Genomic DNA, 27,682 nt, shown 5'->3' with positions numbered 1-27,682 from the left:
GACAAAAAAGAACAATTCACACTAAGATGTCATTGTACGTGAAACTTAAGGCCTCTATAATAAAATAATTTTAATCAGATCAGTTGACGCATAGAAATGAATAACATTCAATTGAAGTACAAATTGATTATAGTATAATGAGCAATATTTCTATGCTGTGAGCATTCAAGTTTATGAAAAAGTTTACATCTTCTGTTTTCAGAATTCTGTTTTTAGAATTAGTCAAACTAAAACGCGAATTGAATTCATGAGTTGATGCTATATGCTGTTACCCCCACTGGACGAAAATATATCTGTTCAAAAGCACTTTTTTTTAATATTCATTCCTTACCTGTTTCTGTTCAGGATAGATTTATTTACTTCCAATTAAATGAAAAATATGAGTTAAATATTAACAGTACCATCACTAAATGTAGTGCAGGACTAAACGCCCATTTAGGATGAGGTACACACTTGCTCACTCACAGTCCTTCACTTACCCATTCTTTATAAAGTTTCCAACCAATATAAAACAGTCATTGTTACTTTGAATATGATTTTCTTTATCTTTTTCAATAATCACTATGCACGGAATGTTTAAAGCATGGTGTGTCCGGTTTTCAAAATGGTAGAATTTCATGCTTCAAAACCCGGACACCACGAATTTTTGACAAATATTGAAAAATTATGCAGTTTTTATTACTTTTCACCATTTACAAACATCACAGGAAACAAGAATGCTCTATTATGCTTAACATCACGTCAATGTGCTTCAATACTTTGAAATGATAAGGTTTGACCTACTAGCGAATCTGAAGTTTTGACCTAATCAGCACAAAAACTTACGTTCAAAATGACACGATTTTGTTTTTTTTTCAGTTTTCAACAATCTATGATGAAAATTATAACATCATGTAGAACTTAAAACTAGGCATCGATTCGTGTATAATTATTTACAATTAAAATGTATATGCTTGTAAAAATAGCTAAAATTGTACTGAGTGTCCGGCTTTCAAAGCGTCCGGGAATTCGATGCAAAACGGTACGATCCGACCAAGGCGGAGATTTTCATTACAACGGTATGGAGGAGTTTGGCACACTGCAGCAGTTCACGACTGCCTACACCCAACAGAACGTCGAAAGAGATACCTTGTGGAAAAAGTGCGTTGCATGTTGCTGGATGCGAAGATTGGATATTGGGCAGCGGCAATGAGTAGGTACAGCAAATTTTCTTCAGAACGTTCTACCGACGAGAGTCAAGACGATGACACCGTACGAGAGCGTATTTGGGCACAAACTGGATCTATCGGAGTTACACGTTTTCGGTGCAAAAGCTTGCGTGCACATTCCGAAGAAGCAACGTTCGAAGCTGTAGCCGAAAGCGAAGAAAATGACGTTTTTTGGATACTCTCTGCAGCACAAGGAATACCGGATAATTGACTTGGAATCAAACAAGATCGAGATCAGCCGAGACGTGCGGTTCGTTGTGGAAGACGATCAAAATATCTTCAGCGTGGAGAAGGTAGTTCTTAAAGATGTAGTACAATATGAATTTCAAGATAGCGTTGTTCAAGAGATGCCAGCACCACAGAAAATAGTTACACTAGCCAATAACAAGGATCAAAGACGGGAGAACCACCGATAGGACGGGAAAGTTGTGGTATTTGAAGATGCTAACGAGTTTGAAGACGAGGATTCGAATGGAAGCACTATCAATGACGATACGATGCAGGAGGAGCCTACAGTCGCAGTCCGACTTTCCGAGTGGAATCCCAACTAGCAATTCAGAGCCACAAACAAGCATGCATGTTTAATTATTGTTCAATAATGGTAATGGCAGCTGATTAAAAAATTTGCTCTATAAAGAGCTGAGAAGGTGCTTTTTTAACACAAACTTAGATCAATGTTCAACGTTATGCATTAGAATGAACAAAAGTTGAATCGCCACTTATTAAACGTTTCCAAAGATTCTCATTCGACTAGTCAAGATTGTTCTACAAATTAGCTGAACAATACATGTTTCCCCCAATTAAAAAGCCAATATTCCACTAAACAAATGTATATGTATAAAAGGATATTCAGAAGACGAACTAACGTTTTACTTGCGTCGCACTTCAGCTATTCCCATATGTTTAACATAAGCATGAATAAGAGCTGAATAAGTATCAGCTTCAGTATATTATAAGAACAGTTGATCCAATAGAGGCCAAAATGACGATTAACAAACACATTGCTCAGCAATAAATAAGCCTTGTAAAAGCGATCACACTATAGCTAAATTTCATAAAATGGACAAAATATCCAAAATTCGTGTTGAGTTCCGAATGCATTTCAAAGCTCATAAATTATGCTTTCTTAAAACTTTTGAAATAGCTGTTCAGAAAATTAACATGGTCAGTCTCCAGAAATGCAGAATTATTGTGAAAAACAAAAATAAACATTTAAGCTAAGTATTCCGAGTAGGAGCAAAGTACTGACAAACAAAGCGTGATATTGACTTGATTGACATAAGAGATAAAATATCTGAAGACAATATCAAAATTTTGTTCCTGGAACTTCTAAACCTATGAAAAATTTGATTACGCAGATCTAATGAATAGCTCACAGCTATTGGTAAAATATTGCAGAATCTAAATATGACATGCCAATTTTGTTCTAGTAGTTTGTTTTAGATATCATTTCCAGATATTTTATATCATATATCTATCAAGTTCATATCACTTTTAGCTATCCATATTATATTTTCTATTGCTTAACTTTTTTCGCCTGCTCGGGATGTTTTTCCGTAAAAGAAAAATGGAAATTTCTTTGACAGAACTGATTATATAAATTTTTATAGCCAGCTACATTTGAAATAACATTTCTTCACAACTGAATAAATACTGCGCTCTAAGAAAAATGATTTACTTGGCCATTTCCGAAAATGAAAATCGCATCAAAATATTCGAATATTTTTCTATTCAGGTGGGTTCTGAGGACTAACCCTTCAAATGATTCAAATATATTCATACAGAGAACTTTAACCTCAATGCATATGTAATAGGTTTATGAAAAATACAAATAAAAAAATAATCAAACTATAATTTATAAAATTATTTAAGTTAATTAATCAGTTTTGAACAAACTAAAACTTATTATGAAATTAGATTAATCATTTCAGACTGTTTTTACTTTGTGTAAATAAACATTATTTTGACCAACATCGACATAAATTTTCTCACTGTGCGCTAAAAATAGCCGACTGAACTCAGCTTGGATCAGCACTAAACAGCAGCTGAATAATATGCTTGTTCAGTTGTAGATTAGCGTACCATGTGTTGATTAGACGTTGTCGAATAGAAGCTCGAACATGGTCAATATTCAGCTATGAGAAGTTTATATTTTGCACTGGACGGTATAATCATCAATTCTAGGATGGCGCAGATGGCAAGGCATACCGCTGACGTTTGGAAGGTCTCGAGTTCGAATGCTCGAACAATGCTTTAACAAAGGTTGGCCATGGAAATTATTAAAATGTTATAAAACATGATGCTGGATAAAACTGCCATAATGGTGTTTGTTAAATAAGTGAATGTTAGTTGGGATGCTAAGGGAGTCCCACCGCCAAAATATCGAGCAGATATGTTGACCGAAAGTTCGTCGTTCAAACAGAATGAAGAGCCTCGATCATACCGTGAAGCAGTTAGCAGCCCGGAGCGTGAGCAGCAGTGGATGGCAGCCATAGAGGAAGAACTTCAATCGCTGAGAGAGAATGGCACCTGGGATGAAGTTGACCTACCAACTGGAGTGAAATTCGTAGGTTGTCGCTGGATCATTAAGAAGAAGCGGGTGGCTACAGGAAAGGTGGTCCGATACGAGGCACGTCTGATAGCACAGGGCAACACGCAGGTCTATGACCAAGACTTCAACGAAGTGTTCGCGCCTGTAGCGAAGCAATTGACGCTCCTTGTACTTTTGACGATCGCTGCAAGAAACGACATGCTGGTGAAACAATTAATATCAAGACCGCTTATTTGTACGGGACGCTTGATGAACAGATTTTCATGGGATTGCTACCTGGAATCTAAGCTGCTTAAGCGAAGACCGCATGTCTTCTGAAAAAACCTTTATTGACTGAAACAGTCGGCAAGAAAATGGAACCAATGGATCAATTGTGCAATGAAGAAGATGAGCTTCAAGACGTCGGATGCGGATCCTTGTTTGTATATACGAAATCAAAACGGTAAGACTACTTTCATCATTATCTCTGTAGATGACACGTGGCTGGCGTGCTACAGCAAGGAAGAGTACGTCGGAATATTGAAGAGCCTGGAAAGTGAATCCAAGCTAACCGAACTAGGAGACGTTCATAGCAACCTCGGAATTCACATCGAAAAGCGCAGAAAGCGATACTATTTGAATCAAACGGCTTACGTTCGGCTGAACGGTTCGAGATGTATGACGCGAGAACAAAAAAAAAATCGATGGATCCCAGCTACATCCAACAAGAGGAGGAAGGATGACGGGTGAACAAACTCACAGCCGCTGGTTGGTCGAAAGCGAAGCGTGTCCTGCGATAGTTGATTGGGACAAGTCATTTAAAGTTTTCTAAGGCATAGGAGGAGAAGGAGCACGAATTTTCGAAGGATTCTCGGATGCAGAGTGGGCTGGAGAAGCATTGTATCGCACCACTTGGATCGGGGGCGCGAAGAAGCATGCTCATATGCTGTCAAGAATTGGAATGGCTGTTGTGATTACCTAAAAGCTTTGGTGAAGAAACCGTTCTTTCTGTTTAGATCAAAGAGGACAACCAAAGCTACATAAAGCTTCTGACCAGAATGACAACACAAAGCGCTCGAATCATGTTAACACCCGGTTTCACTTCAATCGAGATTTGTCAAACAAAGGGAAGATCTACGTGGAATATTGCCCGACTATAGATAAGCTTGCTGATATGCTAACGGAACCACTTAACCGAATAAAGTTGAAAGATCTCCGATCAAGACTTGGTCTGATGCCATGTTGAGAAGGAATGTTGCGGATCGTAGCAATACGCTATCTAGCAACATGATCGTAGTAATGATCTTAGTAACCTAAGTTGTTTAGAGCAAATAAATGGAATAGTTGTGGAACTCGACCATTGCCGATCTACGTGGAAGCTGCCTCCGAGAAGAAGAAGAATGCAGCGGGCTTGCAACAACGCTGAAAGAGAGGAGCGTAGGCTAGCCTACAGAGCGGCAAGATCTGCACTTAAAAGTGAAGTCAGGCTTAGCAATGAACCTTGTCTTCAAGAACTTTGCGACAAAGCAATCGCGAATCCGTGGGGCGACGAGCACAGATTAGCCATGGCGAAGTTAAAAGGACCTACCATGCCACCGGAAAGGTGCCCGGTGAGAATGAAGGTCATTATTGACGGACGCTCCAGGATGATGGAATCCCAAATCAGACGCTTAAAACAGCAATTCTTGAGAACCATGGCAAACTATTTGTCCATTATAAGCAGCAAGATAGCAGCTTCTTAGCTAATTAGCGAGCGTGACAACATTGACCATCAGATATGGAGGTCCACCATAGGTGACTGCACTGAAGACCGATCTCGTCTGAGCTATACGTATAGGTTGATGGCTATGCGCACTATTTCATTGGAGGCAGTCTGTGTGATAGCATTGATGATACCTATCAGCTTTCTTTTCGAAGAAGATAGTGAGCGCTACAGGGACCACCACACAAAAGGAGTTCAAGAAAGAGTGCGTGCTGACACCATAAGGAAATGGCAACACCAGTGGGAACAAGCTGCAACTAGCAGATGGACACATCGTCAAATCCCAAGTCTGTCGATATGGATAAGAAGACCACATGGTGAAATAAATGTTCACTTGACGCAGTTTTTTGTCTGGACATGGTTGTTTCAGACAATACGTGCACAGGATCGGCCACACAAGGTCGCCATCCTGTCCCGAGTGCATCAACACAAAGGAATCTCTGGAGCACGTAATTTTCGCATGTCCGCGGTTCGATATGGAACGAGAGGAGATGAAAGCCATTCTTGGAGACAACGTAAACGTTGACAATGTCATCCAACGGATGGGCAACGACGCGCATAAGTGGAATTCGATGAACAGGATAGTGGCACAGATCATGCCGGCGCTACAGCGCAGGCGCAGAGTAGAGCTGCGACATGAAGGGTAGAAATCAGTGCTTAGCTTCGGGCCGTCGGAGCGCCAACGAATTGGAAGTCATCCTCCAACCGGAATCGTCGGACCGACTTCGGCACTTGAATGCCAACCTGATGAATAAAAAAGAAGAAGAAATGAGTGCGGTATGGGTCGTCGGGTGCCGATAAAGCGGAAGTCAATTCCCAAACCGGAATCGTCGGACCGATCTCGGCACCTGACAAACCAGTCGACGAAGAATGAAGAAACGCTTCGGGTATGTTGGGCACCGACAGTGCGGACGTCATCCCCAAACCATCGCTAGTGGACAACCTCCGTCGCCGAGGGAGGCAGGAGGAGCAACGAGAGCAAGCGGGAGCCAGCTTATGAAAGGAATCAACAGAAGCGGAGAGCTTTAAGTATGGCGGCGTTATGAATAGAAGCCCCCGTCTCCCGAAGTAATACCATGAGGTAATCCACATAGCCTTCTTGAAAAAAACCGAATATATGTGGAGTGAATGAGTTTTTGCCCTTTTTTTCCTCTTTTAAAATTCAAGCGAACTGGTGGAGTCATAGTAGACATAAGAATGAACAGAGCCAAATCCCGATTGGCACCCAGACATCCGTGGATGGTGAATTAGAATGCTAGTGTTGTCTACAACAGAACACTTAGACATAAGAAATGAGAGTTGTTTGAGACCAATAAAGAAATAAACGAATAAACGAATCTGGTAGCAACTCAATAAGCGTCTCCATCACAGACAAAAAATAACTCAAATAGTTTACGAATATGATCCAATGTATCGATATTTAAAGTTAAATACGCATTTCGTTTACTTGAGCTTGAGCTTGATTGGCCGCCCATAGTTGCTACTCCAGTTTCGCCTGATCAGTGGACTTGGGACTGACAGACACTCTCAGTGCTGGTGATCTCCTATTTTAAAGGCAACAATGGCGCCTGCTACGTCAGAATGCAGACCAATGAGGGGGAGTTGTTATTAGACTTATATTTGCCCACTGTAGACCGTGGAGTCTGACTGCATCTACACCAATTCCAGCAGTGAATGTCAAAGAGCGGGACAGTCAATAGGGTAACGACTGTTTATTTTGATCTTAAACGCTAACAGTAAGCACCAGCGGCAAAAAGTACAGACAACAACCTTTCGAACATTCGGTTTCTTTCGCTGGCCGCCAAGCGGCGACACTGATATGTGTACAGCCGGGATTCGCTGGTTGGAACACGACTGCCTTCCATCTAACGAATCCGACCCGTTAGTTGGAACGACTGACAGCTGGTGAAAATGCTCCAGACTAACTCATCTGGAGCGCAAATCGTCACGAAACGCACATATACATTCACATTTGTTCTATATATGGAGACTTCAATGCGCTGGTAGTCAGACGTCAAAGTCAGTTTGACATTTTCTCTTTACATTCGAGTGCTTTTTAGTTGGCATTTTTTCCAACCAGCGAACATCCAACCATCGAGTCATTCCATGTAGCGGACCCCCAACGAGCGAATCCCCACTGTATTCCAATCGTGCTACGCAGGATTCTCAAACTTCCAACAAAAGCTCATGGAAGAATGGTAGTAGAGAACTGTCAAATCGTATGAAAAATAATGAAAATTGTAAATTACTACCAATTAGGAAACTGGATTAAAAAAAGTAGTGATGAGAAATTAAGCGTAATGTGAATACATAACTTTTTGTGTTTAGTTCATCTTCCATGGTGCTTTCTTTCCTTCAGGATTTCGTTTTTACTACCACTGAAAAAGAGCTGTCTATTGCCATTTCAGTTTTGAATATTGCCCTATTGAGTGTAATGGAAGGAGGACAAAAAACGAGAAATTTTCGTGACGTCATCATGTACTTTTCTATGTAACGGAATGTAATTGAAGCGTAGGGAAACGGGTTCTTGTCCGTCTCTGGTTCTAGCAAATGCTATGAATGAATAGATCAACTGTAATAGATTAAGACTGAAGGATAGAAGCAAATGAAAGATACAAGTACAAAGTACGATGAAAGAGACGGGCCTGGAATTGAAGCCATGCCATTCTGCATATGGAACAGAAGCGGTAGCCATTAGACCACCAACCCCGTCTTAGACATGGATTTCGTTTACTTATATCTTAGGTGTTTTTAAAATATAACGCAAATAAAAGAGAGCTTCTATAAACAAAGTAACTAACGCCTGGCCTTTTATTGCACCAGTTATCACCTTACAGGACAGTACGGTACGTAACGATTGCGCGAACTAGATAACACTAAACCTAAAAGCACTAACATACTCAGACAGTGACCGCCGCAGCAGCCGTCAAACTGAACAGTTTGAGAAATTTGTGGTAGATATACTCGGACAGGACCGACCTATAGCGGTACGCCGTAGCTGTTGCTGGGAGTTTGACTCGGCGGCGCTCCGTACTCTCCGCTGATAGACGGGATAGGGCCGATGCCTCCGCTGGGAGCACCGCTCTCCGGATATGGACCTCCGGCGTTCCCATCCTGTTTCTGTAGTTGTTGGTTCGAGAACAAAAAAAAATAGAAACAAGATCAACAGTTTAGAGAATTTGGACGGTGAGCTGGGAATGTGCCAAATCACCTGCGTTTTATAGCGGATGAAGTACACTTCCGGCTTGGATGGGGGCGTTGGTGCCGGTGTGGGGATGACAATTTCCGGCTGTTCTTCCTGCTTTTTGACGAGCACGTAGACCAGGGTCTTCTCTTCGTTTTGAGGTAGTGGTGGGATCACTGGTGGGGCTTGCGAGGGTGGCGATGGAGCCTTGATGAACACGATCTTGTAGTGTTTTTGTGGAGGTGGGACGGAGATTGGTTTCCTGGAATGCAATTGGGACAAAGGAGGTCAACAATGAAGAGCGTATTAAGGGGACAGCATCAGTCATTAATTTCAGAATTTTCAAAAGCAGTTTTCGCGACCAGAATCAACAAAGTTTCAATGAAAATATGTTAACTGTACACTATTCTCCATCCAAAATACAGTGAACATGTTTTTAGCGAATACATTTCAGTTTTGGGCAGAAATACTGCCTATGAAGTTTTGATGATTACGATGATTGCGATGTCGGATTCTTGAACGTTAACTGCATTAGAAACGCCACTCTCAACCAAATGGTCTATCTACCTAAATTAAACGGTTGGTACGGTTTTGACAGTTCCCTCCATGTATAATATTTGAAAATTTTCTGTTCATCATATTATTTATTCTTGAATAATATGTTTGTCAAGTTTGTCTAGTTTATGAGATGGATGAACTTCTCAAAAATGATGATTCAGAAATCGTCTCACTTTATTGTAGGTTGTAAGAATCACCGCCATTCGGATGCTGTGTAGGTCTTTCGTTAATTATAGCTTATGAGCAAATATGTTGGAACAATTACGGTCGCTGAGAGGACTACCAGAACCATCCGGACGTATCACATGTGCTTCAATTCCTCCAGCAAGTCAGGGCAGTTACCTTGTTTATGAACCTTTATTTAACTTTTTGGTCCAGTAGTATAGCGATACCGATAATTTAACTCGTTTCATCCTTTTATCGTGAAGCACAATTTGTGGGAGGGTATGACGGATGAAGATGTCCGTTACGATCTCGCAATCCCAGTTCAGCTTCATGTAGCTATTTTCAGAATTTCATCTACAAAATTTCACTCCTACAGTGCTTTTTCCACGTCTTCAATATGTATAGGATCCGGCTCCCTATTAAAGTAAATATGAGGTTTTTTTTTATACTATTTCCAAAACTTGTTCGATTACACTGGTAAAATGTTTGAAATGTTTGAATGATTCTCTTGTTTGGAAATGGTTTTGAAGCCATTGATCATTTTAGTGGTAATCATATGAAGTGGTTAATAATAATAATATTGTAGTAGTATTGGAGGACTTAAACTTTAATAAACTCGTGGGGCAAAACGGCCACAACTATTTCATAACACTAAACCTGCCGTTTGAATTCAAATTCCAGCAAACGTAATGCCAAGTTGTAGTTACGTGCCAATTTGAACCTTACAAATGCACATTTTTCGAATCAGCATGTCTACTATAATCGAACAATAACATCTGATCAAATGCCCTTATGTATGCAACGTATTTGCAAAAATGATTGCGCATGCGTGCGCGCGAACGACTAACGCCTAGAACAGGTGGCGCGTTTTACCTCACATAAAATAAAAATGCAGATAAGCAAGCATTTTATAAAAATTGATTTATTAACTCCAGAAAAAAGAAAATGGATGGCTATTTGTACTATTTGATAGAAAACATGATTGTCTATGAGATAATGAATATAAAAAAGCTTAAAATAAGGTTCTTCATTGCTGAAAACGCTTCCTTCCCTAGAGGACGCGTTTTACCCCCAGTTACCCTACATAAGGGCGTTTGATCAGATGTTATTGTTCGATTATAGTATACATGCTGATTCGAAAAATGTGCATTGGTAAGGTTTAAATTGGCACGAAACTATAGCTTGGCATTACGTTTGCTGTAATTTTAATTCAAACGGCTGTTTTAGTGTTATGAAATAGGTATGGCCGTTTTACCCCACGAATTGATTGAAGTTTAAGTCCTTCAATACGCTTTTTAAGGATAGATTCAACAATTTTTTTGCATGGAATACAAATTATGGGTGTGTACAAGTCGATTCTCGATGATAGTTTCAAATGTTTTGTTGTTTATCGGCCTGAAAATGGCCTAGAAAATAACACAAAATTACAACGAAAACAGCGAAAAACGTTTTTCGAGTTTTTCACGATTTTTTCCAGGAAAACACTTCACTTGGTTTTTGGAAACAATCCGACCGGCACAAGACGACGTGATGCGCGGCGAGTCAATCAAGTTGAGGACGATCAATCAAGTGGAGAACGATGCGCGTCGGGACAATCAAGTTGAGGCCGATCTGCGGACCGTTGAGGCAAAACGAGGCCACCCAGGCCTGTAGTACCTCTTCCGACGCAAGTACGGCAGACCTAGGGCTGAAAATCTCCTTAATAAAGCAATAATAATAATAATAAGTACGGCAGGCTGAAGGAGTCATCCGGGGTGTCTTACAAAATCGAATAAAACGTCATTATTTCGATGCCATTTTTTGAGGTAAAATATCGTGGGCAAGCACGATGTGGTTTTTAAATCTATTCGGAGTTAATTTCTGACTGGTAAGTAAGTTGAAGAAACATCGCTAGATAAGGATATTTTCTAAACAATGCAAAAACAGACAAATCACAAGAAAAAAACGTCTTAATGATTACTACTACCAGCGAAGTAGGGGATGGTACACAAATTATACGGTTGTCAAACAAAGGTATCTATATCCATGTTTAAGTATTGACAGCATTTTACATTTTGTTTGAAAATGCTTCTCTATATATATTTTAATACATTTTCCATTATCTCGGATGAAAAACAGCGTCCCAAAGCACGAAGTTCGTTCAAAACAAGGGTGGTGCGTTTTACCCCAACTTGCAGTCTTCTTCAGTGTCAGTTACTCGTATCCCGTTGGTCAATATAGGCTAACGGAACCAGTTTCGGCCAGAGATTTAGCTTCGGTTCCTAAATTGGCCTATTACATATATTCAAGATAGTGGTCAAATTAGGAGTGTCCTGGCCAAATTAGGTGTATGTGAGTTAAAATTATAAGGAAAATGAATTGTTTTTCTTATGTTTTGAATCAATTTGGACGAGTAAATGAATCATATGAATGTGATCTACTTAACACAAAAGGTTCCATGCTGATTGGATATGTAAAACGGTGTATAATCCACTATGGCTACAACTGGCGTATGGCCAAAACCGGTGCTTCTACCCTACAATAAGACTTTTCGGTTCGGAAGTAGGGAAAGTGACTTTGGGCCAAGATTTTTACAGCAAGCTAATGCCAGAATAATGAATACAATGTGTCAAGCTTCAAGAATACGTTATAAATAGCCAATAAATGGTCATAGATTAGTTTTTTGACGTTCCTACTAGCCATAAGATGCATCGAAAGAGGCGGTCAAAGTCACCCCCTAGGCCCAATGTCACCCCGCACGGCGGTACTATGGAATATTGAATATTTTCTACTTGTTCCAAGCTACATAACTCATTCGATTTATGCCGCAATATATTCCAATATACTTTTGGCTTTTTCGGTGAAGTAAACTGCATTGTGAAAGCTAATGGGTCTATTTTGTTTGTTACTGCATATCACAAAATTGTGTAATCTCGAAAATCGGTAAAACTGGTAGGAAATCTTGATAACAACGTAGGTATTATTAAAGTAAATATGAGGTTTTTTTTGTACTATTTCCAAAACTCAGAAAAAATATTTGAAAATGCTTCTCTATATAGGGGAACTTACGTATTGTCGGCAGCCTAAGCAGTTGAACTTTTAGGAAGGCAATTATACACAACAACAAAGCACAACAATTAACAGGAGACACCTAAACTACCTTACTGGGGCGTCCGATTTGAAAACGGTCTTCAGCAAAGTTGTAGCTGATTATTGTATCTCACAGTATCAACATAGTTCTAATCCCCAAGAGCACATGGGCAAATACTATGACCGATTGAATGAATTGGTTGCTCTTCTCATAGTAATTCCCATACAAACTTTAAAGGGCTGAAAATGCCCATATTGCATGGGTTTTCAATGATTTTACTAAACCGGAGGCTGCCATCTTGGATTTCAAAATGGCGTCGGTTATCGATTTTCGTCATATCCTCATCGTGCCCGTTCCGAAAATACCCATATTGCATGGGTTTCCAACAATTCTTACACTCCTGAAGCCGCCACATTGAATTGCTAAATATGGAATTTAGTTAATTTTCTATACCCATCGTCCAACAATTTTTATTCTATTTTTATCAATTGATAAAGATAGAACCTCTATCATTGTTATTTGAGAGATGTTGTACTGATTGTATCATCATAAGATTTTTTTGGGATAGGGATACTATCACTCTATCCTCTATCTCTGATAGGAACCATTCTCTCAGTGATACTATCAGGATGGACAATAAACAGCCATTCAAGTTGAAAACTTGATCGATTGGTCACCACCAACATGTGACCAATCCATTTCATCTCAAACCGCTATATGGTTCTCTAGATTTGTGCTTTTGAAAAATTGAGCTTTGGCTTCGATGTATCTTCACCTTAAGGGTTATCATTGTTCGAGCCATGTAATTCAATAGTTTGCCCCCAGACGGCACTAGTGTGTATGAGTGTTTGCCAACAATCTCGAATCTCTGGGCTGGAATAAACAATTTTTACGAAGACGCCATTTTTCTCAATAGTCAGGATCACGAGATATCTTCAAAATAAAAGTTTCATGCTCACTAGTATCTATTCTTATTCTTGATGGCTACAGCGTAGCGTCACGCCATTGCCGGGCGTATTGTAGGTAGAGCTCCATCTTCGTTAGTCTTGGGCAAAACTTCTCCAGTTGCCCCGAACGTTTAGAGTCGCCAGGTCCTCTTCCACTGCGTACAGCCAGCGTATTCGTGGTCTTCCCCGAAACCGCCGAGCTCTACCTGGTTCCCTGCTGAATATTATTTTCGCAATTCTTTCTTCCGATATTCGCACTAAGTGACCAGCCCACTGTAGTCTGCCGTATTTTATACGATTGATAATATTCGCATCTTTGTACACTTCATACAACTCGTGATTCATGCGTCTGCGCCACACACCATTTTCGAGTTTCCCACCAAGTATTGTCCGCAGCACTTTACGCTCGAAAACACCGAGAGCTTTCCGGTCTAACTCTTTCAACGTCCATGCTTCGTGCCCGTAGAGAGCCACCGGAAAAATCAATGTTTTGTTCGCTAGTATCACCTAGTGGCAAAACCTTGAATCTAGAATAATTATAGATATTAAGCTACTGAAAAGCTTTGCCGAAAAAGTAATTTTTTCAAGTAAAATGGTCATGATCCTGAGATATTTGCAAAACAAAAGTTCCATGCTCACTAGCGGAAACATCTCGAATTTCATGGCACAAACAATGATAGTCCTTGAGCGATATAAAAACAGGGTTTCAAAAGTACGATCAGTTTTCGAAGATAACAATTCCAAACCACAACTCCATCACTGAAACTTTGTTGCAGCAATCTTTCCACATTTGATGATGCAACATTGCAATAGTTTGATCACAACATGCACCACCTAACGACCAGCAGTCCATTGCCATGCAAATGATCGTCTTCGTCCATTTCCCTACCGGTTTGCATTGTGTTTTCCAATACGAACAGTCTATCTTTTCCCAAGCATAGCCACTAATTTTGGCTAAGGCGACACTTTTGAACACACGGTCCGCTGGCTATTCCACGAATTGGTGTCTACTCCACTAATTGACTACAGTTGTCCACGTTTTGCTCATCGGTGCATCCAAAAGAAAAAGCCGCGAGTAAGCAAGCCGTGGGACATCCGAGCTCTAAACCTGCACTCAATTAAGCAACGTCATTCTTCTATAATCTCTTGATTTATTCTGTTTTGTTTCAACATGATACCTTGATGGTGGATGGGTTTTTCTTTGAGCAGTATCTCTGTTATCAAGTTGCACTTACACCCGACCGACATCGATTGCAATTTGTAGCATATCAAGCACGCAAATCCGCTCTTCTTTGCCTCCAAAGAGGTCGTGGGAAATCCATCGAATGAAGATCATTCCCCTTCCCCCTCGCCCAACTTATGCAAACATTCTGTTCCAAACAAATATCGCTCTTTAGTTCTTTGCACTTTGCGCTTAGTTAACAAATGCCTCCACGCGTCGTTCAAGACAAGGTCTGATTTGTATGCTAATTAGTTTAGGTCGATCGGTGAATCGCTGAATCTACAGCCATATAAAACCAACTCGAAGATTTTATATGCGCCACAGAGTATTTCGACAGTTTTGGATCAGCTTATCTACCGGAGCATAGGTATGCATCTTTGGGGCGAAGAAAAATGCAACCGCCTCAGCATGAAAACGCGAAGCAGTATAGGAAGAAACTGGTTGCCCTCGTCGTGGGTTTCGAGCAGAAATGATTAATGGCATCATCATCGGTGGAGAGCATCTTTCTCGACTACGGAGGGCGGGATTTTGGAAGAGCTCTTGCAGGTTGTTGGTATGTCGGCTAGATTGGATGGGCCCGTTTGAATTTTAACGCCTTTTTATACCTCTATGAGGTAGCTGAAGGGGATTCGATTGGGTGTGAGACGGAAAGAAGTATTATGAAACATCATTAAATCATGGGGAAGAATTGGATCATGAGTGTATGATATGATCAGACGAGTGATGAGAGGAGATTCTCGGGTATATTATGTTCAATCTATTAGCATAGCGGTGCGTTGATAAATTCCAATTGGTGATGAAATTTTAGGCGTGAGCTTTCAAAATATGATTCTTTTTCTACTTGGCATGGACTCAAACAGATTAGGCGGAAATTCGCAATTCATGTAGGTTATATAATTCTAGACGATTTGTAGTGTAAATTTGCGACAAATTGGACATTCCATTTTATCTATGTGATTTTCAATCTTTTATTTATATGATTTCAAACATTATATTCATTTCCAATGTTCTATGTTGGGCAACACTATCATTCTAATTTTGTACAACTAAATTAAGCTGTTATTAACATTTTGTTCGCAATATAGAATCAATCGAAAGAAACTGAATCTTACTGAATCCCACATACCTGTCCAAATAGTTTAATAACTGTTTTAAAAGAGAACGTTGATTTCAAGCAAATCTAGGGAGGCTAGAGAAAAGTTGACTTTGTTTAGGCAGTAAGACACCCACGTTGACTACGAGTTGCGACCCGAGACAGCTGATGACATCAACCGGCAGCTGCAGGCCATCGAAGAGGCTAGAGTTTTCAATTTTCCCGGGATTTGACTTCCCGGGAAACGGGAAATAAATTTGTCATTTCCCGGGAATTCCCGGGATCCCGGGAAATCCTTAAAAACCTGTAAATTAAGCCAATTTGGTGGAGTTCTTCGATTTTTTTATATATAATATATATTATATTTTAGAACAGTAAATTGGCACGATTTTCTCTCTTATTTGTTTATGTTTCTCCAAAAATATCTGTTGGCTTCGTTTTTTGATAGTTGAAGCCTTCAATCATCTTAAATTCAAATAATACTTGCCAACATTTGGGATCTATTTTGTAAATCGAACCATTTTATGTGACTCGTCTGCAGTCACTGTCTTCTTCTTTCTCGTGTGAGCTGTCTCTTGACTGCTCGGAACTAGGGCTAGTAGCTAAGACTATATGCCCTCCGTTTATTTTAACGTCCTTAGACGGTTCCTTCACAGATCCAATTTGGTCCTTCTTATGAATTCCGCTACTTCGTTGAGAAGTTCGAGCTTACCGGTTTTGAACAGTTCAGTGAGGTTGAGGAACTTATTATCGAACGAAAACTGCATTCTGATTCTGCCAAAACGGGGACAATGGAGTATCAAGTGCTCTGATGTTTCTGGTTCGCCGCACAATTCGCAATCAGCATCATCCGATATCTTCATACGGTGTAGCCAATATTTCGAGTAGTCGTGGGTGGTCATTAATCGATTGATTAGTTTGACGTTACTTCCTTTCATATCCACATTTTTTTACCATGTCGCTTTGTAGAACTTTGAATGACGCTCGTAGAATTTCGTACCTTTTTCTTCCGAATATGCTTTGCTACCATTGATTAGTTCTACTTTCCAATGAGCTTTTTGCATTCAAAAAAGCATCTTTCAGTGGAATTTTGTGGCTTACAGCAACATTTGAAGTAACGCCAGCTTTAGCTAATTGATCTGCGATTTCATTTCCACTAATCGATACATGACTCGGAATCCATTGTACAGATGTCTTCCATCTGTAACATTTATCCAGTATGTCGACCAGGATTGCTTCGTCTGACTTTGATTCTTTGGCATTTGCTAACATGAGGCATGCTGATCTAGAGTCTGTGTAGATCACATAGTTCTGAAGTTGATCTTCTTCAATTATTTGCGTTGCTATCGATATAGCAATTACTTCCGCCGATGTAACACTTGTTTCCATGGCAAGCTTGTAGCTCACTCTTTTTTTAAAGTGTTTTCTACACTGATAGAAAAAGAATAGTATGCTCAAATACACAACCGTTCTTATTAATACTATGCCAAAAAAAAAAGTACCCATAACCATGAAATCGGTCATGTGTATCAAAATATTGTTACGACAGCCACGAATTAATAATAATTGAAATTGTGAAAATTACCATGCCCAGTAGTTCACTAAAATGTTTTCGCCATTTTTTTCTGCAGTTTCTTAAAAAAAACAACGAAACGCCAACTCTTTTTCGCTGTAAATTACAATAAATTTTATAACGAATAGCTGCTGTATGATAGTCTTTTGTCTCCAAACAACGCCGGTAAGTGAATATCCAACAAATTTAAGAACAGTACATATCAATTTCTGTTCAATTTTACAGGTTGCTATCTGGAACATAACGCGAATCACTTTTTATGGTCCGTCTGTGTATAACGTCGTACCCGAACACTTAAAAACAATAAACAATCGTATACTATTCAAAACCAAATTAAAACATCACTTCAAATCGAATATCAACGAATTGCTGCCAGAACTGTTATTTGCTTTGTTGTAAATTTTCTTTATTGCTCATCTTGTTTTAGATTTACACTCTAGTTAAATTATCTGTTTCATTTATTTATCAACTAATTAGCTTTTGTCGTTCAAGGAATCCCTTCAAAGGAATACTATTACACTGGGAAATCCCATAGTCATATTTGTTGAACGTCGTTCTTCGCTCTCACCTTAGCATTGAAAGTTTACTTTTTAAATTATGTTTATTATGTATAAAAAGATGCGTCCACTACCAGGGGGCTATATACAGTGGCCCAATTTCATATTCGTACAGGATACTGATTCCACATCAAGTTAGTAAAAAACTATTAAATGAAGTATTGAGCTACATATACTTTATCCATATTGAAGGTAATAGGTGTCATCTATTGTTTGCCAATCACAAAATGTTTCCATTTACATTCATCTTTGGATTAATAAAAAAGTATTGAATTGATGTCTAAAATTCACCCAATTTCATATTCGTACACCTACCAAAATTCAAACGCACAACGTTCAAAACTAAATTTAGAAGCTCTATTTAATTACTGAAGGGCTTTATTATGATGTTCAGATGTAGTGAAATACATTTGGACAATTTATTATTGGACATATATAAAATTTAGGTAAAATTATGAGAAATTCCAGTTTTCCAATGATTTTTGCTATAAAATCCAATAATTCGAACAATATCGTTTATTTTTGTCATTGGATCCAATCTGTAGATTATACTCGTAAGCTCTGATAGAAATTTAGTTGAAATATATACACTTTACAGAAATCATAAACAGTTTTTATCCCTTTTGAGTTCAGAAAATTGTTGTGCCATAAGTTCAAAACTCTTCTAAAATTATATTTTTAATCAATGCAAACAAAATTTTCATTCTAAACAATAGGTAAATGATAATTTTGAATTTGTCTGTAAAAATAATTTGAACTACGAACTTCGTTTTACAATAAAGTACCCTAAACTACGCTGTACATACCTCCACATAATTGATGTCATCGTAATATTCAATTATCTTTGAAATAATATTTAAATTATATTCAAAATAGCACCCTATTTTGCAATTTATTGATTTTATAAGAAAAATACAAAATAACTTGAATGAGCAGAGAGCATTGATACACTATTTAATAGAATATATCCTGTTGTTTTCATCATTTTAAAAACACGTTTGTGTTGCGGTTATGGCAATAATATTTATTCTATAAATCTCTATAATCATGTTTGGTAGTAAAATGTAAATTAAAAATGATAATTATGCAATGTTTTGATAGGAACATTAACTATGGATTATGTATATACATTTAGGAGCCAAACATAAAGAAATTGACTAAAATTTTTGGTTTTGGATTTGTTATAATTATTATATTACCTAAGATTCAAAAATATAAGTTGTCGATATCCACTCTTAGCTACTTTAAAACTGATTATAATTTTTTGAAACTTGTGCAATATTCGCAGTTATCATTCTTAAGGATGTGATGTTGAAAAAATGCAATTTATTGTTCGACTTACCGAATATTTTAGCATAAAACATGGGAAAACTGGTATTTTTCTTAAATTTACTTAAGTTTCAAATATATCCGTTTATAAATTTTCCAAATGTATTCTATTGCATCTGAACAACACAACGAAGTGCTTAAGTAGTCATCTAGTCCATTAAAAATTAGTTTTGAATGCTGTATATTTCTATTTTGTTAGGTGTACGAATATGGAATTGGGTCAATTATAGACACAATCTCAATACTTTTCCATTATTCCAAAGATTTAAGCAAATGAATACAGTTTGTCATTGCCAAACAATAGATGACACCTATAACCTTCATTATTGATAAAGTATATCGAAGTCCATGCACCATTTAATAGTTTTATACCAACTTGATATGAAAACAGTGCCCCGTACGAAAATGAAATTGAGCCACTGTATTGACCATTATGAGAATGAATCTTGTTTGAGTCCATCAGCAGAATCCACCCGGAGGATTGTTCCATGGTGGCTGCGAATAATTCCTGGGAAACGCCCTAGAATTGCGAATAGGTCGAGTTGATGAGGAGATCCATGCCCTGAACGGTGTAACACATTTCGGTGGAGCTACAGGTAAGAATTGTCATTCGGGTTTGTAATCTTATGTAATTTCGCATATATGTAGATGCGGCGTAGTGTCTCCGGGTGAGCCCCAATTTTAGTACCGCTTAGGACCTTTACCATATTCAGTCTGTTTTGCACTTTTTCTCGTACCTCTCTAAAATGTACTCCAAAGCTTAGGTATCGGTCAAAGGTGATACCTAAATAGCGATGGTTCCTTACCGTTTCTATTTTCGTTCCATTAATATTAACGTTGATTTCTTTGTCATTGGCTTGAAACAGTATGGCTTTGGTCTTTTCGGCATTTATTTCGAAGTTCAGGAAATGGGCCACTTCTGTAAACTCCTGCAAATACTCCTGGGCTGTTTTATTCAGTTGATCCAATGACCTCGCCTTCACTAGTTTTCCAAAGTCGTCTGCATACTGTACTAGTACGACTCCATCCTTCTCGATCTGGTGTAACTTCAAAGTGTAGACGTTGAAGAGAGTAGGAGACAGCACATCTCCTTGGGGGAGTCCATTACTGATTGTCCTGCTGATCTTTTTATCGCGCGTTTGTAGCGATATGCTTCTGTTCTTCAGGAAGCTAGATATCCACATTAGAATGTCTTGAGGGACGCCAACGCTGGATAGAATCTCCTCCAATATTTCCGTTCTAACGGCATTAAACGCATTCGAGAGATCTATACAAATCAAAGCTGTTACCAGGTACTTCTTTTACTCTCTTTTATCCAGTTCGTTACGAATGAAACACATGTATTCGTTGACAGTCCCTTCCTAAAACCAAAAGAGTTTTTCGGAAGCACCTTGTCTCGTTCGAGTATTTCTTTTAGACGGTCCAAAACAGCTGTGTTAGCTATTTTAGTTAATGTTGGCACTAAGGAAATTGGTCTTCTACCATTCGGAGAATTTTGGTCCCGCCCTGGCTTAGGGATTGCGACGACTTTGATGTTCTTCAAGTTATCACCTAAGCAACCTCGTTGCCACATATCGTTGAAGTCTCTTATGATGCTTGTCGTTGCCTCTGGTTGCAAACACCTGAGCATTTCGTATGTCAGGTTGTCTTCTCCCGGGGCCGATCTTCCACGTTTGCTGCTCAATATTCTATTCCAACTCTCGATGTCCAAAAGGGTAGATGTGCTAAACAGCCCTGTCGTATATTCGATTTGTACATCGTTGGACCCAAAATGCGTATCCAAGAAGTTTTCGGCAGCTGCTAGGTCGTCAAATATGATGTTGTTCTCCCGTTTCGTGCTTCTTTTACCGGTTAACCATCCAACTTTCATCCATAATTCCTTGCTCGTCGTAAAAGGTCCAACTTCTTCCGGGAGTTCCTCAAATTTCTTCTTAATTTCTTCCCTTTTCTTCCGTTGAAACATCGCCGCTTTTTTCTTTACTTCTAGAAGATTTCCCACGCTCGCTACTCTGTTAAAATTTTTCCGCGCCTCATTTTTCTCCTTCCATGCAGCATCGACTTCGTTGGACCACCAAAATTTGGGTGTCCTCACGTCCTTTTTCTTGCTTTCCTTGTAGATTCTCCTCACGTTTCACTGCAAATCGCCAACTGAACGGACTTCCTCTCCACTCAAGGCAGCTAGTCGCTTACTAATTTCTTTTTTATCGTAGAAACAACCGGATCGGATCTTACTCTGAGTGGTCCAATTGATTCTTATACAACGATGGTGGCTTCCTATGCTGTTGTCCAACGCTATCCATTCCATTGTGTTTACGAAACATGGTGCACATAAGGTGATGTCGATGGCAGAAGCACGACAGTTCAGTCTCAACGGTAAGTACGTTGGAGATCCGTCATTTAGTATTAGCAAGCTGGATTGATTTATGGTATCCATCAGGATTTCACCTTTCCGGTCGTTGATTGCATCTCCCCAACTGATATGGTGTGCATTGAAGTCACCACCAACGATGACTCTACGGTGATTTTGCAGGCTCAGAAAAATCGATTGGACGTCCTTTTCGAAATCCATCGCGGTGATCGTCGGACTAACGTAAACCGATGATACTACTATGTCCAAATGCAAAATATGTATGCTGACTACTTGGGTAAGTCGTGATGTTATTGGTTTCGAAAGTTTAACGTAATTCCATTTATTGGACAATAGCACTCCAGTTCCACCATACCCATCGACTCTTGAGTCTGGTATAAAATGGAAACCAGAAACGTAATATTTGTTAGTTTTCTCTAATTCTGATTGGGTCCATGTTTCAGAAAGAATAGCTGTTGTATAATTTGATCCTGTTACTACTCTGTGTAGTTCTGTCTTATTTTTGTAGAGACTTTGAATGTTAGTTTGAAGAATTGGAAGCCATTTTACTTGTTGAGGTTGCTTACCTGCTTTTGCGCTTCTAGGTTACCTACAACCGTGTTGGCTAGGTTGAAATGCTTCTTAGTACACATGTTGAACAAATTTTTAACATCTTCGTGTTGACCGAGCTTTTCAATGAAGTCGGAATAGAAACTCATCATCGGTTCTTGGTGGGTTCTGTTGGCTTTCGTGTACGCATCTTGGATTACTGCCTCCCAGCGCTCCTTTTCCGAAACGCTGAATGGGTTGTGTAGAGCAACTCCTGTGGTACTGTCAGTCGACAAGTTCCTTATAATGTTATTCCTCTCCTCGGTAGTTTTGCACGTTTGATTCGCTGTTGACAGTCTTGGCTTCTTTTCACGTTGTTGTTCCTTTTGTTCCTTCTGGATTTGCACCGCAGCTTGTATCTTCTTCCTTTCCTGGTTCGTCTTAATCCACTGTTCACGGAGCGGATCCTTCCAGGTATACTGTCCACTTGCCATTGTCGCATATGTTTGGTCTAACGTTGGGAATTCATCAGCGTTCAGTAGTGGTTCATACAGGTTTTGCGTTGCTATGGGGACTTCTTCCCTGGCTTCGGTATATGTGAGGTTTCGTTTCGCCATGAGGTATTTTATTTTAAGCTGCCTTTTTTGCTCGGGGCAGTTTGCATCCGTTGAGTCATGCTCTGTGCTACGGCAGTGTACACACTTTCGATTATTCTTGCAGTTCACATACTCGTGATCCTGATCGTGTCGTTGGCTGCATCGATCACAACGCCTCGCTCCTCTACAATTGTCCGTCCGATGTCCATACCTCGGGCGATTCTTACATATTACGACTTTCGGAGTGAACGTTCTCACTCGACTGACACAGCAAAAGATTTTCACCATTGTTGGTAATTCCTTGGCTCGAAACGTGATACTCAGTCGATTGATCGGAATTCTATTCTGTCCGTCCCATCGTGTCATCCTAGTTACACTCAAGATTGGAACCTCACATATTATATCCGCTATTATGTCGTCTACATCAATGTCCGTGGATATGCCCGCAATCACACCAGTGATACTGACTAGATGCTTGGGTACGTACGCTCGATAAAGACCGCTGCCAGAGTTGATTTCGTTTACCAGAGCGTTTGCCTTGGTATAGCTACTCACAAACACAATAATTTTGTGCAGTCCGACATATTTCATATCCGTGATGAATGGTTTAAACTGGTCCATCTTGCGAAGGGTTGATCCGAGAGAGAATTTGTTTATTTTCTATCCTTCATTCCTTACTCGCAACTCGAAGTAGATGCGATATGGTCCAGTATCCAATCTTGTGTAGGTGATGTTTTCCTTCACTGCTCCTGAATTTCCTTTATCCGCATTTCCTGATCCATTGCCGTGAGTTGTTTCCACTTGTTGACTCGATCCGCTTGCTTCCCCCCAATCGGGGGGATCGTTATTCCCCATCATTTGCACTTCTTCTCACTTTTTTCTACCCCTCCTCCCTTTTTCACTTGTTTTTAACACTACTTCTATTTCAATATGGCGTCCCTTGCGCCTCCGAATGCCACACCAATTTTTCTTTCTTTTCACAGTATTTTATAGATTTCCTTCCTTTTTCTACGTATATTTATTTTCTCCGATACACCTTTTACACTTATGCTCCGTTTTCACGCAAAAACCACTTTGCAGCACAAATCTTTCGAATTTTCTAACACCCGCGAAAAAATTTTCAACCGCCTCGTGCCGAACTCGAACGAACGATGGCAGTCACTGTCGAACACAGAAGGCATGCATATTTCAGAAGTCACCCATCGACTACCATATTAATCCTGTCACATAGAGTGGACAACTGCCGAATAATTCGAGTGACAGAGTCGTGTCGAGCGAAATTTTTGGTCGATAGTGACTCCAGTCGAGTCGTTTTTGATCGACTCGACTAATAAAATAGACCCCTTAATCAATCATTTCGAACACTATAATAAAAACCAACTAGAGTCTTTCGTTTAACATTGTGACTGTTACATTTAATAGAAACCGTAAGCGAGATGGATCAACGAGGTCCGAGCTCGTATAGAAAGCAACAAAAATAAAGAAATCATAAAAAGTCTATAAACCTACTCAAATCGTTTAATTAATCTCTCGAATGTTTCTTTATATTGTATTGCATATGAACTTTCTTGGAAAAACATATCTTCATTTATTAATAACCATTCGATTACGAAAAAAAAACACCAATAAACATCAAAATATGATTAGTAATCTAGTGATGACATTTGTTGGTATGATATGAAAAGTAAATTGTACGAAAGTTTACTTGAATATAGATGCTCAATTCTTCATTGAAACAGAGCTTCCCGGGAAATACGGGAATCCCGGGAAAAAGAAAATCATTTCCCGGGAAATCTCATTTCCCGGGAAATGTTCCCAGGATTGAAAACTCTAGAAGAGGCGATCTTCAACCAGTGTCTCCGGCTTAGCTACTTCCCGTCGTCCTGGAAGTCAGCTATAGTCGTCCCCATCAGGAAACCTGGCAAAGGTCCTTCCTCCCCCAAAAGCAATCGGCCCATCAGCCTTCTCTCAGCGTTATCAAAGCTTTTCGAAAGGGCAGTTTATCGCCGACTTCTTGCTTCCGTTGAGCAAAACAACATCCTGCTCGAGGAACGGTTTTGGTTTTCGACGCGGTCGCTCAACCGTGCACCAACTGTCCCGAGTCACCAGCGAGGACATTCCGGGTCTTACTAAACGGAGCAATTTCCGATGCGCACGACATCATTGCAGGCGTCCCCCAGGGCAGTATCCTCGGGCCCCTGCTATTCAAACTGTTCACCTCCGATATGCCCGCACTCCCAGGAGGCGGCGCGCTATCTCTGTTCGCAGACGACACCTCCATCGTCTATCAGAGCGCTCACGGCAAAACTCCAACGAGGCCTGGATTTCCTGACAGAATATCTCACCAGCTGGAAGATATGTATTAACGCGGCGAAGACCCAGATCATCCTCTTCCCTTACTACAAATCTCCCAGACTTTTTCCGGCTGCGGATTGCAAAATCACCCTAAACGGCACAGCGGTGGAATGGTCCAACGAGGCCGATTATCTAGGTTTGACTTTGGACAGCATGCTGATCTTTCGACAACAAGTTGACAAAACGGCCAACACAATGCTGCGAATGTTGTATCTCCTCACAAACCGAAGGTCGACACTGTCCCGAAAGAACAAGCTTGCTGTCTACAAAAAAATTATCCGTCCCGTGATTGAGTACGGCATGCCGGTCTGGGAGGGATGCGCTAAATCACACCATCTAAAACTCCAGAGGGTTCAGAACAAGTTTCTGAGAATGGCCCTGTACGCCCTTAGGAGAATGCGAAATTCTGAGGTCCACCGTCTGGCCGAGATACAAACTCTCGAAGATCGCTTTAGTGAGTCTATCGAGAGGAACAAGGCTCGTTGCCGCACGTCAGACCAGCAGGTCGTCTGCGCAATAGTTGCACCCCCCTAGGCTATCAAATTTTGTTCTTCTTCTTGTAAATAGTAGTCAATAGTTAGGTTATCAAATTAAAAAAAAAAAAAAAAAACTACTGGCGCTCCAGAAGAGCAAAATGTAGAGCAATTTCCCAATTAACTAAATTCATCATTAAAATTAAATTCAACCTAGATTGAAAGGCCATATAAGTTAAATATGTTATATTGTGTACAAAAGAATGAACTAAACAAAAGAATGAAATAAACATGAATTAAATGCCAAAAAAAGTTGACTTCATTTGCTTTTCACTCTCCGCTTGGATCGCATCTCAGCAGGCAACAGATCGGCTTGCTCTGACCGGGCGTGCTTCTCAGGCACAGACATCGATAGCGAAGGACCTCTGTTTTGCTCTATTTCCAGAACCATCACAATATTGAATGTGCTTAAACTTTTTGGCACATTATTAGCTGATTTAACGATAGCAAAGATTGATAACTAAACCATAACAAACAATTAAACAAAGCAATGGTCTTTATTTTCACAGTTGTCACAACTGACAGTGGGCGATATTCACTGATCGACCGGGACATCCTGGCTACGAAGAGTACTGTGTATCGATATATGGATGTCTAGGGCCTGTGTTTACCGCATACTTGCTATAATCTCTTAATTCTTCTCGTAGCATCATACAATATCTGATTAATTATGAATACTTGACAATTGCCAATAGGGACCATCCTTAGCTGAGTGGTTAGATTCCGCGGCTACAAAGCAAAGCCATGCTGAAGGTGTCTGAGTTCGATTCCCGGTCAGTCCAGGATCTTTTCTTAATTGGAATTTCTTTGACTTCCCTGGGCATAAAGTTTCATCGTACTTGCCTCACGATGTACGAATGTGAAAATGGCAACTTTGGCAAAGAAAGCTCTCAGTTAATAACTGTGGAAGTGCTCGTTGAACACTAAGCTGAGAAGCAGGGTCTGTCCCAGTGAGGACGTTTGCCTAGAAGAAGAAGAAATGACAATACGGCAAATTGAAATTTACGGTAGCGATGACGATATTGATGACTGGGGAACTTTTCCGAACGGTTCTTCTTTGTTCTTAAATTTACAAACCATTCTATTCTGAATTATACCTAAAGGAAGGTTACAATTATGGCAATTGACTTAAATTCAAATGCAGCAAATCAAATCGCGTAGTTAACGTCATGCGGTCGTGTCTTCTACACAATCCCCACTGATTTGTTTAAATATTTTACTTTGAAACCCGAAACTCTGGAAAAGCTTCCAAACCAAATGGCCGATCTTCCTTAAAACCATAACGTAATTGAATACTCACAATCGGTGCTGTGATCATCTATCATCAAACATCCTATCATCTGCAAAAAACTACCACACTGTTGTTATAGTCTGACCCAGAATTGATCGAAGTTTTGTCCATAGTAGTCCTACGTCAACCCCGCGGTAGTGTTACAGACATTACCCACCCTAATTTTTGAAGTTATATTTGTTTCAAACTCGACAGTGAGATACACTTATACAGGATTTATTATTGTGGATCACCAGTTGGGAAGCACTGCACTAGATGTATACTAGACTGGCCCTTAAACAAAAAAGTTGTAAAACTCAACGGGGCACCCCCTAGATATGAGCCTTAGGGTAAGAAAAACACTCTCTCAAAATTTCAACTCAATTGGTTGCTTCACCAGCTGGCGCATTCGATTTGAAGTTTGTATGGGATATTGTCTCAAATATATTGAAAATTGATCCTTTGCCACTGTTTCGTTCCGTATACTAATTGTTCGCGTTCAAATAAGCCCAAAATGACAAATACACTAGTTGATACCCTAATGAACATAATTGCAGAAGGTTGTATCTGGATTTAATCTCATTTTCATCAGTCTTCCAAAACCATCATTGTGCAAGAGAGATTTAAAAAGCATGCCTTGAAAAATTTCATTTCCTAATGATGAATTTGAATCCTCGCATTTCAATGCTCCTATGACCATTTGATCTAGAATATTGCATCATTGATGCAAATCATTTCAGCTGATCTGGATTAGAACGTTTTTTGACGTTTGGATATAGCATCACATGATTTAAAGTGATCGCTTTAATAAATAAATGCTACAGAAACTTTCTG

The 27,682-nt window shown here is 39.6% G+C and overlaps 1 protein-coding gene across 1 annotated transcript in view; it reads right to left on the bottom strand.

Annotated features, from left to right (window-relative positions):
- Window positions 1–8,286: 8,286 nt before the first annotated feature.
- LOC5571995 (vegetative cell wall protein gp1) overlaps window positions 8,287–27,682 on the bottom strand; it is a 44,116-nt gene continuing 24,720 nt past the window's right edge. The window contains exons 3-4 of the mRNA XM_001660051.2: window positions 8,712–8,946; window positions 8,287–8,620 (exon numbers count right to left, since the gene is read on the bottom strand). Coding sequence (XP_001660101.2) covers window positions 8,480–8,620; window positions 8,712–8,946 — 376 coding nt within the window. The 3' untranslated portion in view covers window positions 8,287–8,479. The remainder of the gene's footprint in view (window positions 8,621–8,711; window positions 8,947–27,682) is intronic.

The sequence above is a fragment of the Aedes aegypti genome, chromosome 1 (assembly GCF_002204515.2).
Source record: "Aedes aegypti strain LVP_AGWG chromosome 1, AaegL5.0 Primary Assembly, whole genome shotgun sequence".
NCBI lineage: Eukaryota > Metazoa > Arthropoda > Insecta > Diptera > Culicidae > Aedes > Aedes aegypti.
The sequence above is the reverse complement of the archived record's forward strand: the minus strand, read 5'-3'. Positions and strand labels throughout refer to the sequence as shown.